Genomic DNA, 25,373 nt, shown 5'->3' on the forward strand with positions numbered 1-25,373 from the left:
AAAAATATAACTTTTATATGTGTTCATATAAAAGGTGAATATAATATATATTATATATATTTGGGGGGAAATGAAAGAAAAATATTACATACATATATAATATACATAATTGTATTTTTTTCTTCTTTATTTTATTTATTTAATTTTTGTTTGTTTTTTTTTTTTTTTTTTTTATCGTAGTGTGCAAACTTCAAACTCTTCCTTAATTTCATTTTTTATACAATATTTATAATACTAAGAAAAAATGTATTACAAAATAAATTTATATGTAAATTCACATTTATATATATATAATATATACATATTACAAAGTAATATTCGAAAATTATTATTTATAAATTAAAAGAGTTATAAAAATGTGTATTTATTTCATATAAATATGAAAAAAATATATTACATATAAAATTATATGTAAAATATAATATTAATTATTTTTGGATTTCTCATAAAAAAAAAAAAAAAATAAAATAAATGTTGAAATTGATATATTTAGGTAAACATATAAATTATTAAAGAGAAATATATTTTATTATTATAAAAATATAAATATTATTACACAATATTTATATATGTTGTTCTTTTATTTCTTTTCTTCCTTCATCATATTATAAAGAACGCAAAAAAAAAAAAAAAAAAAAAAAAAAAAATAGTTAATCCATAATAATATTATTGAAAAATGAAATTATTATTATATACATAAATATATTAAAATATATATATATATATATTATGTAGGTATTTATATACTAATACTTCGTATTAAAAGATTATTATTGCTTTAAATTATTGTCAGTATTATTTCACCAGCGAAAAAATAAATATCAATTAAGAAAATAATTGATTGAAAAAAATGTTAATATGAAAATATTTAATAATATATATATAAAACAGTTTTATAAGAAGTATATTTTTTTATAATTTGAAATATACGAGAAAAATATTCTATATATATAATTATATATAATACCTATATTTTTTTCCATTAAATAAATAATCACATTGGAATTATAGAATGTATTATATAATTTTTTTATTTTTTATTTTTTTAAATTGAATAAACAATTTAAATTCTTGATTCATTTGTGTTCCCTCTTTTTTAATTCTTAATTTTATAAAAAGTTAGGATTCTATATATTATTATATATATAATATATATTGTTGTATATATATATATTATGAAAAAAAAATTTTTTTTTACTGTTCTACATATATATATTAAAATATTATATCTATATATATATATATATATATATATATATATATATTGGATTATATATATTATTTTCTTCTTATAATAATCAATTTTTATAACATAAGAAAGAGAGAAAATTTTTGTAATTTATATTATATTAATTTAAATTTCTATAAATATACATTTTATATGTATATTATTAAAAAACAAAAAAAAAAAGAAAGAAAACTTTTTTATAAGCATATAAGAAAAAATATATATATGTATTAAAATTTTAATATAATTTTCTAATATAACGATGTAAGACAATGTAGGATAAATATAGGAATTAAAGAAAAAAAAAACAAAAATCATATAATCATATGTAATATTATTATATATATGATATAATATATTTCTTTAACTTGTGTGTGATAAAATGAGGAAGCTGCTAAGTACAGCTATTATGGACTTGAAGAAAATAAAAGGAAATAATTTTGAATCGAAACATTGTAGTGATAACCTAAAGTCTTTAATTATAAAGAATATACATAAATTTGAAAATGATGAAATTCTTAAAATTATTGAAAAATACAATGAGAAAAATTATAAAGATACCAAAATTTTAAAATGTAGTTATGATGTTTTTAAAAACAATGTACATAGATATTCATTTGATCAAATAAATAAAATTATACGTTTATATAATATATCAGAAATTTATGATATTGATTTTAATACATCAGTTTTTAATTATATTATAAAAAGATTGGACGCGATCCCACCTTATGTAATAGTCAATGTTTTTCAAAGTAAGATTAATGATATAATTAATGTGTATGTATATATAAGTTCACCAAATAATATATACACATATATACACATATATATACATATATATATATATATTTTTTATTTTTAGATTTAATTCGCTCAGGATTAAGAGATTACAATAATATTAACATTATAAAGGAATATTTTATTAAACATATAGACAAATTCAACAACCTTGACTTAACAATTATATTAAGTTCATTTACCATATTACAAGAAGAATTATTGAAAAAAGCGTCAAACGTAAATATCAAGGATGCTTCATTTAATATATATGATAAGAAGAAAGAGCATTCTTTATGTTCTGAAGGATTATATGATTATATGGATATATTTAAAATAATTTTAAATAAGATAGAGAAAGATAAAAATATTCATGAAACCTTGAGTGTAGTAAATTCTGTTTTAATATTAAATATGATGAGTAGAATAAATCTTTGTAATTACGAAATATTTAAATTTTTTACAAAAACCTATTATAAAAATTTAAATGATAAAGATTTAGAACCTCATCATTTTACCTTGTTATTAAATTCATTTGCTAAATGTAATATACATATTAATATTATGAAGTATATATTAAAATATATGAATAATAAAAATTTTATTAATAATTTATCTTATGTAAATATTACTAACGCTGTTCATTATATGGCTAAATTTAATTATAAAAATACAACATTTTTAAATCATTTGAAAGATAAAGTAATTGAAATTATTGATATCATTCCTCAGAGAGAATTTAGTAATATCATGTGGTCCTTAGCTAAATTACATATTAAAGATGATTATTTTTATTATATAGCTTTTCAAAAAATCAAAAAAATTATAGACGTAATAGATATGATGTCTATTGCTCAAATATTAGATGCCATGAGAAGAAGAAAAAATTTATCGAATGGACAAGTTTTTGCTAGCACAATAAAAGAAAACCAGAATTTACAAAATCATATAAGTTCTCCGTTAGAAGATATAAAAGAAACAAAATTAAATAAACAAAATATTGATTATAAGAATAATATAGAACATAATAATAATCATAATGATGAAGAAAAAGGAATAAATACACCACAAACAGAAACACAGAATAAAGATTTAAATAATAATATACAGTCTACATATAAAAACCCACAAAGTAATATTATATCAATTGAAAAAAATATAAATACATATAATATAATATCTGATGATTTAGAAAAAAATATTATGCATTTATTAGTAAATAAATACATAAAACACATACAACATTGTTCACTTCATGTCTTAACACAAGTGCCATTTTGTTGCTTACAGCTTAATTATATTAATAGTGATATATATTATAAATCATTAGAAATTTTAAAAAAAAAAAGAAATGATATGACAACTCTCAATTTAATATATGCAAAATATTTTCTTAGAATCTTTATTGAAAAGCAAGAAGCACATTTTCAAAAATTACCTCGTTCCCTTAAACAGTTTGCTAAGGAAATTTTGAATTCTGATAATAATTAGAAAGAACATTTTAAAATTAAAAATATAAAAAAAAAATAATAAATAAAAATATTTAGTACATATTAATAGATGTCGTTATATTATAAATTAACAATTTGGTATTTTTTATTATTTTTATATGTATTATTTTTTAAAATATATTTTTTTATATAATTTAAATATTTTTAAATACATATAAAATATATTTTTTTTAATTTTTTTTTGTGTTATAATTAAGTATAGGATAATATATACTTAATATTAATGTTATGTTTTTATTTATTATTATTATATATTTTTCATTTTAATTTTGTTATAGGGTTGTTTTATATAACCCTTATTTCTTGTTCCCACCTTTTTTCTAAATAATATATATTTTTAGGTACATATTAAAATATATTATATACATATATATATATATATATGTAGCTCATTTTTATATAAATTTAACAATATTTTTCTAATTTGTTTTTAATATATTTTAATCATATAACACTTTTATATTTCTCAAAAAAAAAAAATATATTTACACTTAAGCGATATTATTTTATATAAATATGTTTTTGAATGAGTGCATAAAAATAAAATATTTAGAATTATATATTTGGTAAATAATTATTATATAGTATATATTCGTAATAATATAGTATTTTAATGATCTTATATATTTAAAATAAAAAGCGTAGCTTGAAAACACTAACATAATTTAAAGGAATGACAAAAAAAAAAAATAAATAAAAAGAAATAATATATTTATATATTTAAATATTTATATAACATTTATATATAAATATTAATTTATATATATATATATATATATTTATTTAATTATTCTGTTAATAAAATATATTAATATTTTTTAAACAAATTCCAAAGATGGCTACAATTAGTGGGTCAGAAACATTTTTACCCTTGGCTTTAATGGATAAGTGTATTGGTATAAAAAAATTTATGTAATATGTTATTTCTATAGAAAAATGAAAAGTTTTTATGTATTCTTCAATATAATATATAAATAAATACTATATGCTATATAATTATATATATATATACAGAAATTGTATTATTAAAATTTCTGTTTCTCTTGATAATTATATAAATATTTTTCTTTATTTTGTTCTATAAAATATTTCAATAGGAAGTAAAATATGGATAATGATGAAAGGTGATAAAGAAATTGTAGGTAAATTGGTTGGCTTCGATGAATATGTAAATATGGTAAGTTACAAAAAAAATAAAAAATTACAATACATTTATATATATATATATATATATATATATATATGTATCATTTTAAGATTCAATTTCTTTTAAAAATTTTAAATATGTATATATAGGTATTAGAAGATGTTACAGAATACACGTACGCAAATAATATTAAAAAAGTAAATAAAATAAAAAAATTATTATTAAATGGATTAAATATAACTATTATGGTTCCAGGAGGAACTCCAGTGAATTATTATGATTATGAAGAAAAGTTAGAAGAAAATATAGCATAAATGAAAACGTTAAAATATACAGAGTATATAAATTATTTATCCTTTTAATATTTTACTCTTATTATATATATATTTTTTTTTAATTTTTTTTGAAATATATTATAAATATTATTTTTATTTTTATTATATGTTTTTATAATTTTTTTTTTAATTTCTTTATAAAAATAGACATACACGAAAAAAAAATAAAATAAAATAAAATAAAATAAAATAAAATGCGTAAATGTAAATATATAAACATATATATATGTATATATATATATAAATATGTATATATATATTTATTTATTTATATTTATTTATTTATCCCTTCTTTTATATAATGTGTATATAAATTTAAAAAGCCACAAACGCCCAGAGGACTATGGAGCCATCGGGATAACCATTAGAAGTTGCAATAATATTTTGGTTTTTCGGATAAGTGTCAACACTAGTTAAAAATGATATTTGTTTCTTATTTGTATCAATTGAATGAGAATAATAAGAATGCTTATCCACATAATAGTTTGGTAAATAAAGATTTTTTATAGAATTAACATGGAAACCGGTATAAAGATCATATACATGTGCATATGTATCGATAGATGGAATTATACATTTATCTCCTGCAATACAAGAGGAAAATTTTGGAATATCATCTTCATTTGATATAATTTCTGATAACATATAATTTAACGAAGGTTCCTTTTCATCAATATTTAACGAATGATAATTTGTATTTAACAAATTATTATGATTAAAGTATGATTTGACATAATTATAATTATATATAAGACTATCATTTATATTATCATAAGGAACAAGGTCCATATATTTTAGATTATCTACAAAAAGAGACCATGTGGGTTCTAATTTGTTATTAACATGTTCATAAAAGATATTACTTTTTATAGTATTCTCATCATAAATACTTGAATCGCTATTAGAATAGTTCGACTCAGAATAATCATCATACTCAACTGCAATATTATTATAATTTTGATTATTATAATATTTATTATTATTATTATTATTATTATTATTGTTACTATTAGTATTTTTATTTGGTTCAAAATGTTTATTTTCTTGTTCATTAATTTTTCTATTTAATTCATTCACAATTTTAATTCGTTGTTCTAACTCTTCATCTTCATATATATTCCCAATTTTACATAATGAATATTCTTTATCATTATATAAGTGACTTGAAAATATATCATCGTCATTTATTGTATCATGATAATTTTCATTTTCTGGATTTTCCTTAGGCATTAGTGGTTTGTTTAAGCAATATTTTTTATAGTTATTTAAGTAAGTAGCCATATTTTTAGAATTCATTTTATTATTCATATACATAAAATCAAATACTTTACCGAATTTGGATTTGTTAGTACTAATAATATATTTGTTATTATTACTAAACATACAATGTGTAATACTTTTTTGTTCATCATAAAATGATTTAATAATATTGTTACTAATATCATATAAGCGTATATATCCATCATAACCGCTCGTCATTAATATATTATTAAACTTATTTTTAGATAAATCAAAGGTTAGTGATGAATAACAAATAGACGAATTGGGTGATGAAACTGAAGAACTATCACTTTCACTATCTTCTTCATAATCAGATGTACTGTCATTCATATTTTCACAATCAACTTTGCTCTTATAAATATTTTTGTTATGTATACTTTCTTTTTTCGCATTAATCATTTTTTTATGTTTTCTTTGTTCTTTTTTTAATTTATATGATCCTTCGTGATCTATGGTTTTATTAAACGTTATACTTGTTACAGTATCTTCATGTGAACATATGGAAGCAAATGGATTTTTGTTATCTATAAAAATCATATCCGATTTATTTGCACGTGAACTTTTTTTGGATATATTAAACAAGTTCATTCTTAAATCCCAAATTTTTAATACCCCATCTCCTCCACCTGAATATACCAAGAAATTACATATATTTGGTATAGCTATACAGGATGTTATATACTCATGTGATTCTTTAATTAAAAATGTGGACTTATTTATTATTTCATTTACTTTATTCAATTTAACATAATTTAGGTCTATCATATTTATATTACTTTTTATTAAATCCTCATAATTGTATATAGGAACATATATACTTTTACCACTAGAAATGTTTTTATACTTTGTTTTATGATAAGGTATATATTTATTATCTAAAGCATTTTTTGACAATTCATTATTATTATTATTATTATTATTATGTTTCATATTATTACTATCTGAACAGTTTTTCTTTTTTAATTTTGTATTTTCGATGATACTGGGAATTGATACATCCACATATTTTCCAATATCATTATTACAACGTTTGCTATTTTCTTGATATATATCAAATATTTCTATAATTCTATTCTCTCCACATGCATATATATACTTATCATTATCGCTAATAGCTATATCTTGAATGTTATCAATACGAGTACATATTTTAGATAATAATTTATTCTCATATAAATCATATAGATATATAAATCCATTAGATGTACACCCAGCAACATATTTCCCTTGAGGTGAAAAGCATACTTTATTTATCCCATATTTATTATCATAATATATATCCACATTATTGTTCGACAACTCGTTTACGTAGCTTATGTTATTTATATCGGCTAATAAAAAAAAAAAATAAATATATATATATGTGTAAATATAATAATAAGTGTGTTTTATTAGCTAAAAAATTATATGTTACAATGTTCATACAATGAAGAATATAATACATACATACATAAATAAATAAATAAATATATATATATATATATATATATATTATTGATTCGTTTTAATTTTCCTTACCCTCTTCATTTTTATAATCATTTTTGATGTATTTCTTGGACCCCCCAAATTTAATTATTGGCACATATTTTCCATGTATTTTTTCGCTGATATCCCTAAATTTTTTAGTGTCACAATCATTCATATTTCATCTTATTTTAGGAAAAAATAATATATAAGGTTTTACAAAATAAATAGCATCTTAAGGAATTTATTTTGATCTGTAATTATTCTTCTTATCTTTTTTATATATTGTTTTTATTTTCTTTCATTTCATAATCTTTATCGGAAAAAACAAACAAAACTATATATATATATATATATATATAAATGTATTATTATTATTTTATATATAATATTTTAATTTTTTCTTTTAATATATATTCTTTTTAATATAATGATATATTTTTATTATATAATTAATTAACATTATTTATACAAAAGTTTTTTTTTTTTTTTTTTTTTTTTTTTTTTTAAGAAGAAATAATGAATTATTACTATTATTTATTTTATTTTTTTTTTTTATTTTATTTGAAATATGAATCCGTTAAAGAAAAATATAAATAAAAAAAAAAAATAAATAATTTATATAATTGTATATTCTACACTGAAATCGATATTTTAAATTATCATACTATACTTAATTTAAAAAATTAATGAAAAAAATATGAAATAAGATTAATTAAAGTAAATAAAAATGTATAATATATATCAATTTTAAAAATTTGTTTATGTATTATTTTAAAATGATTTTTGATCTTTGAAGCCTTATTTGGTATAATACTTAGAATTTACTAAAAAAAAAAAAAAAAAAACAAATTAAATAAATAATATATATATATATATATATATATATTTCACATTTGTGAAATACAATATATTTTTCCTTTCATCTGATTTATCGAAGTTATAATAAGTATAAATTTCTATTTATTTTATTATATTATATTATATTTTCTTATTTTATTAACTAATATATGTGTTCATTAATAAAATAAATACTGGTACTATAATGTGTATATTATATATATATATATATATATATATTATTTAATTTATATATTTATGTTATATATATTAATAAAAATTAAGAATAATACTTTATAAATATTTTGTTCTTAAAAAATACATATTTGTTTACAACATTACATACCATTTGTGAATAATGATCGAAATTTATATAATTTATGTATTTTTTATATCATAGATAATTAATATTATTAAACATAAGCTTTGATGAAATAATTCAATATATATATATATATATTTAATGTTACATTTTAAGTAAACAAAAATGATCCAATTGTTAAAAAGGATCTAGGGTTATTTTTTTTTTTTTTTTTTTTCTTATATTTAATTTGTTAAAAAAAAATTAAACAAACTTTTAAAAAATTATTATGAATATATTTGTTAATTATTAAAATATAAAGGATATAAAATATAGTATATATATATATATATATCTTATATGATATATATTTATACAAAAAATAAATTAAAAGGGGTTGTTTACAAAGATGGCTTGTATATTTTTATTGATCGATATATTGAAATCAATTCGATTTAAATTTATGCATATATTCTTCATAAGTACACAATTTAAATTGTGGATTTTGTAACATTTTATATATCATTTTAATGTTTTTTGCATCATCATCACTTTTAGCTATTATCCAACATGACTGATCATCAACTTTACTTAGTGTAATCCATATTGGGGACCATATTTTCATAATTTCCCATTTTTTAAAATAACGTGGATAATCATACATATAAAAATGTCTAGCCATTTCATAATTTTCTGCGCTACATAGAGAAATAACATTTGGTTGAGTTTTTACAATTTTTATTTTATTAGACATATTTAAAAATATATCAAAAAAATATTTACTATTCATATTATTTGATTTATCATTTTCGGAAAAGTATATATCTTTCCACATGAGATTATTTTTTTTTAAAATATAATGACATTGAAATATGAAAAGTAAGCAAGTTAATAAGCTATCATAACCAGCATTGTGCTCATCACTGTTTAGTATATGTTTGTCATTGGTATTATTCACAGATATTATATTATTTTCATCATAATCATTATTATTATAATCATTATTATTATTATTATTATTATTTGTTAATGTATTTTTTTCTGAATTTAATTGTATACTTATATTTGTTATAATATTATCACCTTTTTCCCCATATAATAATGATTCTTCTTGTATTTTATTATTTTTTATATTATTACCATCATTTGGTGAGATCATATTATTTTTTTGATCTATAACATTCTGAATCATATTATTTTTATTCATCCTTTTTCGATTTATAAATGGAATAAAACACTGTGGCAAATCAGTTGGGTCATTCATAAAATTAAAAAAGAAATCGAAATCATTACTTGATGAAATTAAGGATGCCATATATTCACATAAACCTTTTAATGTTGCTGGTCCATTTAAAGCATATAAATATTCATTTGTTTCATTCATATATTTGGTATCAAATGTATAAGGAAATAATTCTGTCCACTTTTTTTTAAATACATTTATTGATTTAGGTAAATCATGATAAAATGTTTGATATATATGTAAAATATCATAAAAACAATTATGTCCAATAATTATTTTTTTATTTTTTATAATTTCATCAAATAATAATCTTACACCTATAATTTGATTTATTTTTTCTATTTCTTGTTCAAGGTTTCTTATTTGCTCTTTATATGAATCCTTTTCAGTCCGATACACTGCTAAATGTTTTTTGTCATTAACTTTAACAGATATACAAAATATTGAATCAAAATATTTTGTTATTAATGTATGTGCTAGTAAACGTAAATATGGATTTTCTATTTCTAAATATAGTGGATAATTTGATATATCATCGATATTATTTATATCACATTGTGTATTTATTATGGTATCATTATTGTGTATATCATTATAACATTCATTATCATTTTCATTAGTTGACTTATTAAATATCTTTTCAGTATTATCATAAACCTTTTCATTAGTTATATTATTGTTTGTTATATTTTTTATCTTACTATTAATTGATGAAAATGTTTGCTTTATATTATAAACATTATTATTTGTTAATTCATTTTTTTGTTTTTGGATAAAATTATTATTTAAACTTGAAAATGTTTTTTCTTTAACAATACTATTAGTAATATTATAATTATTATTGTTATCAATGTTGGTGGTAGGTATATTAATATTAATATGAATATCATTATCATTAGATTTATCGTTATTATTTATATAATTTATATTTATATCTTTGTTCAGATTTAATTTTTTCTCATCCTCTTGATGTTTACAAAAATTATTATCACTATTAGTATTACTTATCCATTTCCCTATTTTTTTGATTATGCATATAATTGCTTCTTTATCTTCTTCATCCACAATTTTATAATTCTCAATTTCTTGTATAATTTTATCAATATGTATTTTTTCTCCTGGTATGATATTTTTTTTGTTGGTGTCACATTTACTTAGAAGATTATTTAATTCATTAATTTTTTCTAGTATATTTTTTTTTTTCTCCTCTTCTTCATTTGGTCTTAAATATCCTACTCCATTAAATATCCATTCATTAAAATCAAAATTATTTTCTTTTAAAAAGCTAAGTGTACTTGTTGATACACTGAAATATTTATTTTCCTTAGGAAACACATAAATACAATATGGTGATATATGCCATTCTTGTTTTTTTTTCTCTATATTACAAATTTTATTCATATTTTCATTTTCATATATAACCTTTCTTGTATATACACTACCTTTTTTTTTTTTTATTTTATTAATATCTTCATCAGTATCATATGAATCTTCAATTATATCCTTTTTCTTGGCAATAGATATTCCTATTTGGCAAGGGAAAAATGATTTGGCTCCATGACAATGTGCTTCATAACTAGAATCTAGTGAAATATATCTTTCATCTTTTAAATGTAAACCTGTATATTCTACATCTATAGAAACAAAATCACTGTTATTAATCTTGTTAATGATTTCTTTATGTATGTTATTCCAGTTATTTAAGTTAACACTTGTTATCTTAGAGTAACCCCTTTTTAATATATTATCTTTAAAAAAAAACAAATTCCTCTTTTCTTTTAAAACAAAATTTTTAAAAAAATAATTAAAAACGCTTGACATTATATCAACATATTATTAAATAAATAAATATATATATATATATATATATATATTAGTATATTTAATGTAAAATTAATTAATGTGAGGAAAGTATATAAAAATTAATAAATCCAAGTATGTATTTTTTAGATTATATATTATTTCTATATTTCATGTTATATTTAAAACATAAAAAGAAGATAATAAAAAGAAGTAAATGTTTTTATACAATATGTAACTAATACAAATACTATATGATAGATTTCTATACATCTCTATATTTCATTAGTATTTCTTTTCTATTTTATTTTTTTTTTTTTTAATATTAAATATAAAAAAATATATTTATTTTTTTTGTACACATAATTGCAATCATATAAAATTTTGTTTTAATTTCTTTCACAGTTATTTTATTTTATTTTATTATTTCATTTATTTATTTTTTTTCTCTTCATTAAATATATGAACTTCATTTAAATACAAAAGAATTTTACAAATCCATTAATATATTCCCTTATTTTTAATTATTTTTTTATTTTTCTTCTTTAAATTATTTAACATTTATAATAATATAGTTTTTATATAGGAGGAAAAAAATAAACAATTAGATACTTAAAAATTCCAAATTATATAAAAGTTATAATTATAAATATGGTATAATTATTAATGTAAAATATTTTATGCCATAATAATATTAACGTACTATTTATGAAAATATAGAATCATATTAAATAAACAAATATAGATATTACATTATATAAATATATATGTATATATAATTGTTCATTATGAACACATTTTTTAACTTTAAAAAAAAAATATATATATATATATATATAGGTGTTAAAATATAAATAGTTATATGATACTATATTTTTTATTTCATAATTATTATTTTGATTCCATTTCATTTTAAGAGTAACTTATAAATTAAATATAGAAATTATATATATATATATATATATATATATATAACACCATTTTGTGTACAAGGAGGAATATAAAAAATTAAGAAGGAAGAAAAAAAATTATTATATATTCAACTTAATAAATATAAAATTCACAAATCAAGTAACAAAAATGAAAATAAAACGATATATACACATACAAAAAAAAAAAAAAAAACGAAAAGAAAAAATTATATATTTATAATCTTAAAATACATATACAATTAATAGATTAAAAATAATTAATTAAATAATGAATAGCAAAAGTATTGTATATAATAAAACGTATAACAAAAAAAAAAATAAAATAAAATAAAATAAAATATATTTACTTGTAACATTTTTAAATTTATTCATGATCTGATTTCTTTGGTGTATTATTTTCACTCTGATAAATGTGTAATGGAATGTTACTATAATTTGAAGTATTTTCTCCTTTGTGTAATGGAGATAATGTACTAATTTTATTTATGTTATAATTATTGTTTAAAGAAATATTATTTTTTGATGGGGTATTATAATTATATTGATCTATTATATTTTGTACGTTAAACTGATTTTTAACATTAATATCCATTAGGTTATTTAAATTATTTATTCCAATATTATCTGTAGTAGTATTGTTATTATTTAAAAAATTTGGATCATAGATACTTTTTTTTATATTGTTTAAGTCCATTTGTTTTGGAATACTACCAATATCACTACTTATATTATTATTATCATTATAATTTAATATATTATTACTACTTTTGTTTATATTGTTATTATTGTAATCATTACCTATATTGTTAGATTCACTTGAAATGTTATTTATATTCCTCAATTTGCTTGCATTTAATATAGAATTGTATGAATGTATATTCGAATTGTTTATAAAATTCTTTGGAGAATTATAAATTGAATTCGTATTATTCATATAACTATTCAATATGTTTGAGTATTTATCAATTAATGAATTATAATTATTATTTCCTGCGTTATTATAACTATCCATTATATTATTATGACTATTAATAATATTATTATGACTATTAATAATATTATTGTGACTATTCATTATATTATTATAGCTGTAATTATAATTACTATATTTATTATTATTTAGCATAGTCTCACTTGCAATATTTATATTACCATTTAAGTAACTTTCATTACTTTGAGGCATCATCATATGTTTATTGTATGGACTTAAACCATTTGGTTGTATATTCGATGTAACATCAATATTATTATATAATAAATTATTAAAGTTGTTAACTATTCTACTTTTTAAAGGTGTGTTCTTTTCATTTATTCCATTAATTCCATTAATTGCATTAATTCCATTTATATTTTTTTGTGATAATATATTCGTTGAATTATTTTCAACATTTGATATGTTATGATTATAAGTATCTTTTTTATTTACTTGGTAATTATCAATAATATGAATATTTTCAATATCTTCATATTCCATTTTTTCATCATTTGAATTATTTATATTGAAGTTATCTCTTTGAATATGTAAGGTTTTATCAATATGTGTTTCTTTCATTACATTGTCATCTTCAACCATATTTTTATTTGCATTATTAATTTCCTCATCTTTTGTATTTTTATTTCCGTTTAATTCATTATATTTTTTTCGTGAATCTTTAATTTTAGTTATATAACTATTAAAATCTAATATAGTTAATAAATGAATAATATAAGCATGATTACTATTAGAACTAATACCTATCATTTCATTAATAACAACAATTAGTTTATCATTAAATATATCATTATATTGCAATAATTTTTCTATTACTTGTTTTAAGTCCTCATTTTTATCATCCTCATCTATTACATACATGTCCATATTTAAATTATCATTTTTTTTTTCATTTTTCATATGTTCATCATTCTCCTTATCATTTGATATTTCATTATTTAAAATATCAGTAAATAATTCATTTTCTACAAGACATTGAAAAAAATAACAAAATTTAAAAGATACATCTATTAGTTCCATTAACGGATATGTTAAATCTTGAATTCTTAAAAAACATTTGGTTGCTATTTGAGAAATATATAAATCATGAACAGATTTTGTATATTCAAAATCTTTAGATTTATGTATTTGAGTACTCATTAATTTATATTCATAATTTATTATATCTTCTTGTAAATATCTTATAACATGAGAAAAAAAAAATTGCATTTTATATCTAATAGAAAATAAATGTGAAAATAATGAACTACCTTTTCTATAATATAAATATTTATATAAATTTCTATTATGATAACATAAAATTTTTAAATTATAATGAATACGACTTAAAAGAAATAAAAATTGAAAAATAGAATTATATGTATATATAGTACTAGTATTTATTATTAACGCAATAGGCCAAGTGAGTTTAAAGTGTATTTCTATATTATTCCATAAATTTAATCCACTATGTATTTTTATATTTTTATTTATTTGTTTATCATAAAATATTAACGTTTCATTATCTATATCAATTTCTGGAATTTCCATAGAAGACTTGTAAGACTGATGAAACCATTTATATATTTCAACTGAACAATCATAACAACTAAATAAAAGAAGATTTTTAGAATTTTTTATATTTCTTTTTTTATAAGGAAACATATCATCCTCCGAATTAAATTCTTTATTATATATAATATTATTATGAGGAGTGTCGTTGTGGTTACTGTTTAGAGATAGATTGTCTCTATTTCTTAATTCATTTTCTATAGTCCCATTTGTTTTTTCATTATGTATATTTATATTTATATTATTATTTTTGTCATTACTAATAGACATATCATCTGATATATTATCATTATAAAAATTTTTAAACCATTCATTTAGCTTACTTTTTTTCTTCAATAATTTATGCTTAAATAATATTGGACAAGTATAAAGACCTATGTATGCATTTCCAATGTCTAATGAAAACGCTTGTGTCATATCTAATGCTCTAATATGTATAATTGGTTTTATTTTATTTTTTGTATTATTAAAATTTAAATTATATTCATCTAATTTTTGTATATATACACTAAAACTATGTTTCAAACAATTAATACGTACACGAAATTTGGTTATAGTATTTTTATTAATATTGTAAAATGTTTGTTTATTACTTTGTATTTTTAGTACGGGATATTGTTCTATATCATTAGAACTATTATTAATATTATAATTGTTATTATTATCATCCTTATAATAATCATTACTATATTTCACATTTTCACTTGTATTATTAGTTTCTTGTGATATATCCATAGGATATAACCTTTCATTTTTCTTTAAATGATTTACATCATTTTGATGATCATCTTCGTAATAAGTCCTTTCTCTTTCTTGGTTTAAACTTTGTTCTATCAACTTGTTATTTAAAAAAGATTCTTTATTATAATCAATAGAATAACTATTACTGTTATGAACAAATGATGATATACCTTTTCCTCCTATGTATAAAGAGACCTCAATTTCAACATCTCCTAAAATTACATCTGATATGTTATTTTGTAGGTTATTATTTATATTGGGATTATTTATTGTTTTTTTTTTCTCATAAAATTTTACTCTTATTTCAACTGATAAACAATCTCCTAAATTACCCCAGTATCCTTGGGAACTATTTAATATATCTGTCTTGTAAAGTAATGGATTTTTTACTGAATGAATTACTAAGGCAAAACATGATCCTACAAGAAAATTATCTTCATTATTTTTACCATCATAATTTTTTTTAGATATATTATTATCTTGTACACAATTTTGTTGATTTACACCACTTTTTGTTATATCCTGATCATATAATTGGTTATCAAAAAAATTATTAAAGTTTACAGAAAAATCAAAACCATGTTTAAATCCTCTCAAAATTTGTTGTCTATAATTATTTATACATACACTAAATATATTATCATAATCATAATATTTTTTCTTAAAAAGTGTTTGTATTCCTTTATAGAAATCATTCAATACTATTTTGTTATCATATATATAACACATACCACCTAATATTAAATTATCAAATTTTTCTCCTTCAAAAGAATCATAAGAAAAATTTTTATAAGAAATTCTTGGATAAAAATATTTGGAAATAAAATTTTCTGAAGTATCTGTATCAAATGTATAATAAGACGAATTCCTATTATTATGGAAAAAAAAATTCGATTGATCTTCTTTAGAATCATGACTATTACTATAAATATCAGTAAATAATGAATTATCATAATTATCTATTATTAATTTGTCTTTTTTATTTTCATATTTAGATTTACAATATTCTTCAACTAATAAGGAAGAATTTTTCCATGCTATACTTTTTAACAAAATTTCATTTTTCATATTTGGTGGAATATGCATTAAAGACCATGATTTTTCTAAAAAGTAATCATAAAAATCTCCATTATTTAATAAATAGATATCTTTAAATAAATCAAAAATTTTTATTAAATTAATATCCTTAACAATATATTTCCATAATTTATATGCAATTATGCTTCTAATTTTTTCAATAGTAATATCAAATATTTCTTTACAATATAAATTAATATTATCATTTGTTGAATCAGATAAATCACCATATGAAGATGAATTATCTGAACTACTATTTGAATAATTAGTGTTTTCATATTCATTTACATAATTTACAAAACTTGGATCATTTGACATATTATTAGGATTATCTTTATAATAATATGAAGAATTAAGTAAAGTATATTTTGAAGACACATCAAATGCTTTTGATAATATTTTTATAATAGGAAATAGTTTTAATACATCGCTTGTATTCCATTTATTACTTCTAATTAATATACGAATAGATTTTCCAATAAACAAAATTTTCCTTCCTGCTATTTTGTCCATACAACATTGAGGTAAATTATTAAGTGATTGAAAAAATAAATAATTCCATTCAAAATTTAAACTTTGCACATTAGATAAAGTTAAATTTTCATATAATTCTTCTGGAGTTAAATAAATTTTTTTTTCATCTGAATATATAAATTGTCTTTTTTGTATAAAAAATTCATTATATGGATCTACTAATTGACCATAAAGTATCCAAGAAAATAATTGATGTAAAAATATTTTCCCTACATTTTTTAAATATTTATGATATATTTTTTTTATTCTTGAATTTCCATTTAATGAATGCTCATATAAATAATCTAATATTTCTTTTGTCTTATTTCTACATTCCCCTTCAATTACATTTTCTTCTTCTCGTTTTTGAAAATTTAAATAATTTTTTATTATATTAATTATTACTAATAATTCTTCTCTTTTCTTCTCTAACATAGATACAATTTGAGTTAAAGGTGTATTACTATTATTATTTATATATTCTTCTACATCACTAATTTTTTTTAAATATTTTTTTATAAATTTTTTTATTTCGTTACATATACCGTTTGCATAATATCCACATGGACTAACATTATTAATACTTTTCACCTTTTTCAAAATCACACCAAAATAAGTATCAATTTTATTTTTATTATTATCATATGAATTATTCTTATTATGTTCTTTTGTTTCCATATCAACAGATAAAGATTCATCGTTACCTTCTTCATTATCATTATCATTATCATTATCACTATTATCATCACTATCATCATTACTTTCGTCTTCATCATCAGAAGAGGAACTTATAGATGAAAAACTATCGTTACTTGAGCTATAATATCCATTATTTAATTTATCATATATATTACAATTTTTTAAATTTTTATTATTTTTTCTTTCTTGATTTAATTTATTATATTTATGTATATGAGTCACATTCTTATAAACCGTATTTTTATTTACTAATAATAAAAAAATGTTTATTATATAGAAATAATAACCTAATTCCACTATTTCATTTATTATTTTTATTTCTGAATTTAAAAATATATGAATATTATTGTTCACTTCAAAACGATAATCATCTATATTAATATTTTCATTTATCGTTGTCTTCTTATTTTTATGAACTAATACTATTATATCTCCAGTTTGACCTATTAAACTTAATATAACTTCATGTATCATACTGTATTATAATTATTATTGATGAGATTAAAAATGGGGAAAAAAAAAAAAAAAAGATGAGAGTCCTTAAATAAAAATATATAAATATATATTATATATTTATTTATTATATATTCATAATGCCTTTCAGATAAAACTTTTTATATAATATTTATAAAATTCACATAAAGCTTTATCATGGATTGAATAAAATATATGTTGAAATTATAATTTTTTCTTACTCTGTTAATATAAATCACTTAAAACATTAATATATATATATATATATATATATATATTATAAATAAATGTTTAATTCTTTGTGTACTTTAACTAAATAAGGTATTTTAACACATACCCTTTATTTTACTTTTGTGATTAATTTATATTCACTAGTTTGTAAAATTATAAGTATATAAATATATACATATATATTATATGTGCTTATTTAATATTATCCTTTTATTTATGTGCACATTAAATATATTTGTTTCTCAAAATTTACTTCATAACTTTTTTTATGGTTCCTTTCTGTTATTATATAATATCATGTTATGAAATTTTCTTTTTATAAATATAATAAATAAAATATTATAATATATTTATTTGAAGCATTAAACATAAATTCAGAAAAAAAATTCAGAAGAAGTGTTAAAAAGAGAATGGTCTTTAATTAAAAAAAAAAAAAAAATAATAAATATAATATATATATATATATATATTTATATTTATATTTATATTTATATTTTTTTTCTATTTATTATAAAAAGAAAATTAATGTTTACATTAAATAATTTAATAATTTTAGGTTTTTAGTAAATACTAAAATTTGTATAAAAAGAATTTGAAATGTGAAATATAAAATAAAAAGTAAAAAATTAGCAATAACAAATTTTTTCTAATAAAATAAATAAGCATATGAATATATATATATAATAATATTAAAAAAATATATATATATATATATATATAAAAAAAAAAAAAAAAAAAAAAAAAAAAAAAAAAAAAAAAAAAAAAAAAAAAAAAAAAAAAAAAAAAAAAAAAAAAAAAAAAAAAAAAAAAAAAAAAAAAAGCAAAAAAAAAGACTATATATTATTAAATAACTTAAAAATTAAAATTCAATAAAAAGAAAATATGTATGTGTATGAATTAAAAAAAAAAAAAAAAAAAAAAAAAAAAAGAAATAAAACAAGCAAGCAAATGTATTCTATAACAATTAAATAAAAAAATATGATTTATAAGAATATACTATACTTTTTAATTATTAATAAATAATTACATGTATATAAATAAATATTAATATATATATATATATAAACAAGTCTAAATTAGAAGAAAAAGTTTTTTAAGTATTTATTATATACCACATCACATTTCATTTGTAAGTCTAATATATCTCCATCATTGTTAATAATAATATCTGCGTACTTTATCTTTTCATCTGTAGGTAACTGATTCCTGCAAAAAGAAAAAACAGAAAAAAATATAATATGAATTAAAATGAAAAAATATAAAAAGCATTATACATATATATATATATATATATATATATATGTTCCATTACATTGTTTAGGTAATATACACATATATATTTTTATCATTACTTGATAATACCCATGGCTGTATCATAGGTGCAGTTTTTATCTCTTGATAAGATACGTTTAATTTGATTTCTTACAGATGACTTTAAAAGTATAACAGGACTTGTTAATAGATATAATTTGGTTTCTATTAATAAAGGTGCTTCAATGGCTACATTATATTTAAAATATAAAAATTTATATTTTAAGCATTCTTTTATAATTTGTAGTATAATATAAGTATGTGTAATTTTATTGATATATTTAACATTATCTTCATTATTAAATACTATTTTTCTCAACAAGGTTCTATTAATACTTTTATCATTATTTAAAATATTTTCTCCAAAATGTTTTACAATTTTTTTATAGCATATAGAATCTTTTGTATAAATCTTACTAGTAATTTCATCAGCATTTATTACAACCACATCTTTTTTTTTTAAAAAATTACAAAACGTTGATTTTCCAACGGCTATACCACCTGTTATTCCAATTAAACATAAATAATTTCCTAAAAAAAAATTAAATATTCCTAATATTCCAAAAAACTTGTTTAGGTATATTAAAAAACTGTTCATAACTATAGAACTGAATAAGGCATATTTCTGATTTTCAATTTTCCTAAACTTATTCTTTCTATTTATATATCCAATTGGAATTGAACCCAAAGCCAGGAAACATAAAATACATTTATCAATAAAGAATTTTAAAAACATAATTTTATACTCCTTAATAATACAGTCATATTTTTATTTTTTCTTATGTTTCTACAATATTTTCTCCCCTTCTTTAACTTTACAAAGATTAACATATATATATATATATATATATATATATATATTACTTTTTATTTTTTTTTATTCTTTAATTATAAAACATAAGTATATATAAAATATATGTACAAAAAATATATATGTGCGTATATATAAAATATATGCATATAATATATATACAAACATAATATTTTTCACTTAAATTCCATTAGTCGTATATGCTATTAATAGGAATTTATTTAAACCCATCGACATATATACAAATATATATTTTATATAAATACATTAAAAATATTTTTATTCATAAAAAGGAGCATGCATTTTTTTTTATGGTCATAGAAAATTAATGAATATATATTAAAAATAAAAAAAAAGATTAGGAAACAAAGAAGTTTAACATATATGTATGAATATATATATATATATATATATATATATATATATAATTGGGGTAATCTAATTTCAATAAAATTATATATATTATAAAAATATAAATAAATATATAAATAAATAGATACAAAACAATAATTTATATAGTCAATAATTCCATATTTAATATATATAATCACATATTTTTAAAATTATTGTTACACAAATTTATCTCTGTATTTTGTATATTATTATTTACAAAAAGTTTTATTTGTTTATTCATTTTTTATATTTCTATAATTCATTTATTATTATTTATTTTTTTTTTTTTGTTTTTTTTTTTCTTTTTGTGTTATAAAAGAATGAACTAAATTTATAACACATTATTCTAGTTCATTATATTTTAATATTTATTTATTTCAGGGAAAATAAAAATAAAAATATATATGTGTACATATTATATATATATATATATATATATATATATACCTAAAAATTTATATGCTGAATTAAAAAAGGAAAGAGAAAAATATGGCGACAAAAACAAATATTTTTTAGGAAAAATATAAAAATAATACATATATAATATATATATTATATATATATATATATATATTAATGCGTATATAATTATATATATATATTTATTATAATATATAATTTTTATTGCACATTTGCTTTTTTAATTCTAAATTAAAAAAAAATATATGCATATAATTATATGTACATTTTTTTTCCTTTATAATTTTTTATTATAATTTACATAAATGATAAATTAAAAAATTCATACACAAAATAAGTTTATTGCATTGTATTTATAAAGGGAAGAAAAAAGGAAAAAGAAAAGAAAATAATAAATACACATATTTTCTCATATTTCATATTCTTTTTTTTAAGAAATATAATTAAGATGGCTATTTATTTTATTATAACATATAAAAAAAAAAAAAAAAAAAAAAATAATAATATATAAAAAACATGACAAAAAAAAAAAATAATAATAAAATAAATTACAAGAAAAAAAATAAAGAAAATGTATAAAAAATTATATAAGGTTTTATATAATTTTTATTTTTTTTCTATCTAATATATAAAAAAAAAAGAGAAGCAATATATATATATATATATATATATATATATACATATGGAATTAATATATTTTTTCGTTAACTTTTTAAGGATTATATCATTTTAGTCTTTTCCTCTTATTCAATATATCAATAATATTTTGGGCGGTATTCATAATACCATTAAGTTGTAAACCACACTTAAAACATTTTTTATTTTTTTGAAACATATCAATAAAACATTTTTCACAATAATAATGCATACATTCAGTAACACTTGGATTCATTTCTATTTTCCATTTTTTTTTACATTTTATACATGCAAATGGAAGGGAAGTATCACTATCCACTGAATTTGTGTCTGAATTATTTTCATTATGTGAACAAGAAGATAAATTTGATTGATTTGAATCCTTTTCATTTTCATCAGAATATTGATCATTATTATTATTATGTTCTATATCATTATCATTTAAATTATTATTATTTAATCTTTGTTCTTTTTCTTTTAATTTCTTTAACATTTTTTCATTCCATTTTTCCATTTTTTCTTTTCTTAATGCTTCATCTCTTTTTCGTTTTTGTTCATATTCTTGTTCAATTTTCCATCCACTTTTATAATCACTTCGATCATGTAAATAAATACATGTATCACCAAATCCACAATATCCAGTTTCTTTATAATCTTTACATATACAAGGTTCATAATCAATACGTAGAGTTACTCTCACATTGGATCCACTACTACGTACAGGTCCATATAAACCTGTATATTTATTTTTTGCCAAACTATCTTTGTTAATCATTATAGCTTTTTCATGAGCATCTTTTCCTCTATATATATTATCTTTTAAGTTTCCTTTTAATATTTCTTCACCTATTTTTATATTCCTTTCCATTATAGATCTATGATCATTTTTTATATCTTGATCTATCTCATATGATCCATAATTTTTGGACCCACTAAAATCACCCTTATAAATTCTATCCTCTGTTAATGTATTTGATTGTGTAATATCTTCACTTTTGCAATGTATTAATTTATTTTGTTTTTTTCTTAAAAGTAAGGAATTCTCTTCATTCATTTTTTTTAATTTCTTCTTAAAAAAATATTTACATACTACATCATCATCACTGTTTTCATGATCTTCTTCTAATTCTCTTTTTTTTTTATTAAACATATCATTTGTATCCATTAAGGACGAATAATTTGAATTATCATTCTCTTTCTTTGTATTTTCTTCATTTGTTCTTTTTTTTTCTTCTTCTTCTACATTTTCTTTATCTTCTCCATCTTTTATGTCTTCTGCTTTTTTCCTGTTCTTTACATTGCCTATGCATCTTTTCTTAAACATTATTGTTTGTTATATATCATTAGATGTAAAAATATGGGCAAACAAAAATGAAGAAAAATGAGTATAATATATATAGAGAGAGCGAGACTTATTATTGTAAAAAATAAATATTTAATTTGATCTTGTTCTTGTCAAATTTTTTTGATAGGTAAAAGATTTAAACAAAAATATATCTAGTAATATAAGATTTTTATTTGGTCATTTTCTAGCTTATTTAATCATTCATTTATAATTTCATATTTTTTTTTTTTTTTATCTTATTAAAGAATGTATTTTCATACTATTTATAAAAGTTATATATATGTATTTTTTTTATATATATAATAAATAAAAATGAATTATAATAAAACATAAAATGAATACTAATTTAATAGGTATTCTTTTTAATTTAAAATAAATTAAAATAAATATATATATATATTAATACTTTCATATTTATATTTCCTTTTTTTTTTTTTTTTTATATATTATTAATTAAATCTTCATTAGATTTTATGTTATAATTTTTTTACCTTAAAAAAACATAATAGTTGTACAAAAAAAATTATATATATAAATATGTAAGTACTGTATATATATGTATTATTATAAAACATATATATTATATTATATATATATAATTATATATATATATATATATTTTTTTTCCTTTTAATGGTGTAATGTACTTTTTTAAGGCTCAAAAATGATTCATATATTATAATATAATGCATATCCTATAATATATATAAATATTTATATATATATCATAATTCTTATATCTAAAAAAATACTTGTTATAAAACACACTAATATTAAATTAATATCAAGTGATTATAATTTATTTAACAAAAAAAAATAAAAATAATAATTCATTTGCTTAAAATTAAAAATATTATAAAGAAAAAAAAAAAAAAATTAATAATTATAAATTATAAAAATAATAAGAATATAATTATATATATACATAAATGAATAAGTGAATATATATATTTATATTTTTGTTTATATTTATTTAATAAAACTCTTTTTTATAAAGAACACATATTTGAAATAAATTTACGCCGTTCGACAAATTTTTATGTATAAACTTATGTATTTTTTTATTAAATAATTTTATAAATATAAAAAGTAAATATTTATATGAAATTATGTGTTTTGTCATAGAAGGTATTATATAGATTTTTCTTTATTTTTTTGATTTTTTAACCATTATATATATACGTTATTTGAAGCAATACAATTTAAATAGAATATAAATAAATCAAAAAAAAGAAAAAAAAAAAAAGAATACATACTTGCTTTTTTTGTTTGTTTGTTTTTTTTTTTTTTTTTTTTTTTTTTTTTTTTTTTTTTTTTT

The 25,373-nt window shown here is 17.7% G+C and overlaps 7 protein-coding genes across 7 annotated transcripts; 2 read left to right on the forward strand and 5 right to left on the reverse strand.

Annotated features, from left to right (window-relative positions):
* Positions 1-1,610: 1,610 nt before the first annotated feature.
* PGSY75_1443200 (hypothetical protein) lies at positions 1,611-3,499 on the forward strand (the record flags this gene model as incomplete). Its single annotated transcript, XM_018788118.1, has 2 exons — positions 1,611-1,983; positions 2,094-3,499. 2 exons carry the CDS (start codon positions 1,611-1,613, stop codon positions 3,497-3,499), a joined length of 1,779 nt encoding a protein of 592 aa, XP_018639490.1.
* Positions 3,500-4,354: 855 nt separating this feature from the next.
* Positions 4,355-4,980, forward strand: PGSY75_1443300 (putative U6 snRNA-associated Sm-like protein LSm5; the record flags this gene model as incomplete). Its single annotated transcript, XM_018788119.1, has 3 exons — positions 4,355-4,415; positions 4,617-4,696; positions 4,816-4,980. The coding sequence occupies 3 exons, from the start codon at positions 4,355-4,357 to the stop codon at positions 4,978-4,980; spliced, it is 306 nt and encodes a 101-aa protein (XP_018639491.1).
* A 336-nt stretch (positions 4,981-5,316) lies between these two features.
* Positions 5,317-7,924, reverse strand: PGSY75_1443400 (hypothetical protein; the record flags this gene model as incomplete). Its single annotated transcript, XM_018788120.1, has 2 exons — positions 5,317-7,613; positions 7,801-7,924. The coding sequence occupies 2 exons, from the start codon at positions 7,922-7,924 to the stop codon at positions 5,317-5,319; spliced, it is 2,421 nt and encodes an 806-aa protein (XP_018639492.1).
* A 1,408-nt stretch (positions 7,925-9,332) lies between these two features.
* Positions 9,333-11,951, reverse strand: PGSY75_1443500 (putative poly(A)-specific ribonuclease PARN; the record flags this gene model as incomplete). Its single annotated transcript, XM_018788121.1, has 1 exon — positions 9,333-11,951. The coding sequence occupies one exon, from the start codon at positions 11,949-11,951 to the stop codon at positions 9,333-9,335; it is 2,619 nt and encodes an 872-aa protein (XP_018639493.1).
* A 1,275-nt stretch (positions 11,952-13,226) lies between these two features.
* Positions 13,227-18,908, reverse strand: PGSY75_1443600 (hypothetical protein; the record flags this gene model as incomplete). Its single annotated transcript, XM_018788122.1, has 1 exon — positions 13,227-18,908. One exon carries the CDS (start codon positions 18,906-18,908, stop codon positions 13,227-13,229), a length of 5,682 nt encoding a protein of 1,893 aa, XP_018639494.1.
* Positions 18,909-20,215: 1,307 nt separating this feature from the next.
* PGSY75_1443700 (putative dephospho-CoA kinase) lies at positions 20,216-21,186 on the reverse strand (the record flags this gene model as incomplete). The annotated part of the gene is made up of 2 exons (XM_018788123.1): positions 20,216-20,345; positions 20,492-21,186. 2 exons carry the CDS (start codon positions 21,184-21,186, stop codon positions 20,216-20,218), a joined length of 825 nt encoding a protein of 274 aa, XP_018639495.1.
* Positions 21,187-22,798: 1,612 nt separating this feature from the next.
* On the reverse strand, positions 22,799-24,034 carry PGSY75_1443800 (putative zinc finger protein; the record flags this gene model as incomplete). Its single annotated transcript, XM_018788124.1, has 1 exon — positions 22,799-24,034. One exon carries the CDS (start codon positions 24,032-24,034, stop codon positions 22,799-22,801), a length of 1,236 nt encoding a protein of 411 aa, XP_018639496.1.
* Positions 24,035-25,373: the final 1,339 nt, after the last annotated feature.

The sequence above is a fragment of the Plasmodium gaboni genome, chromosome 14 (genome assembly GCF_001602025.1).
Source record: "Plasmodium gaboni strain SY75 chromosome 14, whole genome shotgun sequence".
Lineage (NCBI taxonomy): Eukaryota > Apicomplexa > Aconoidasida > Haemosporida > Plasmodiidae > Plasmodium > Plasmodium gaboni.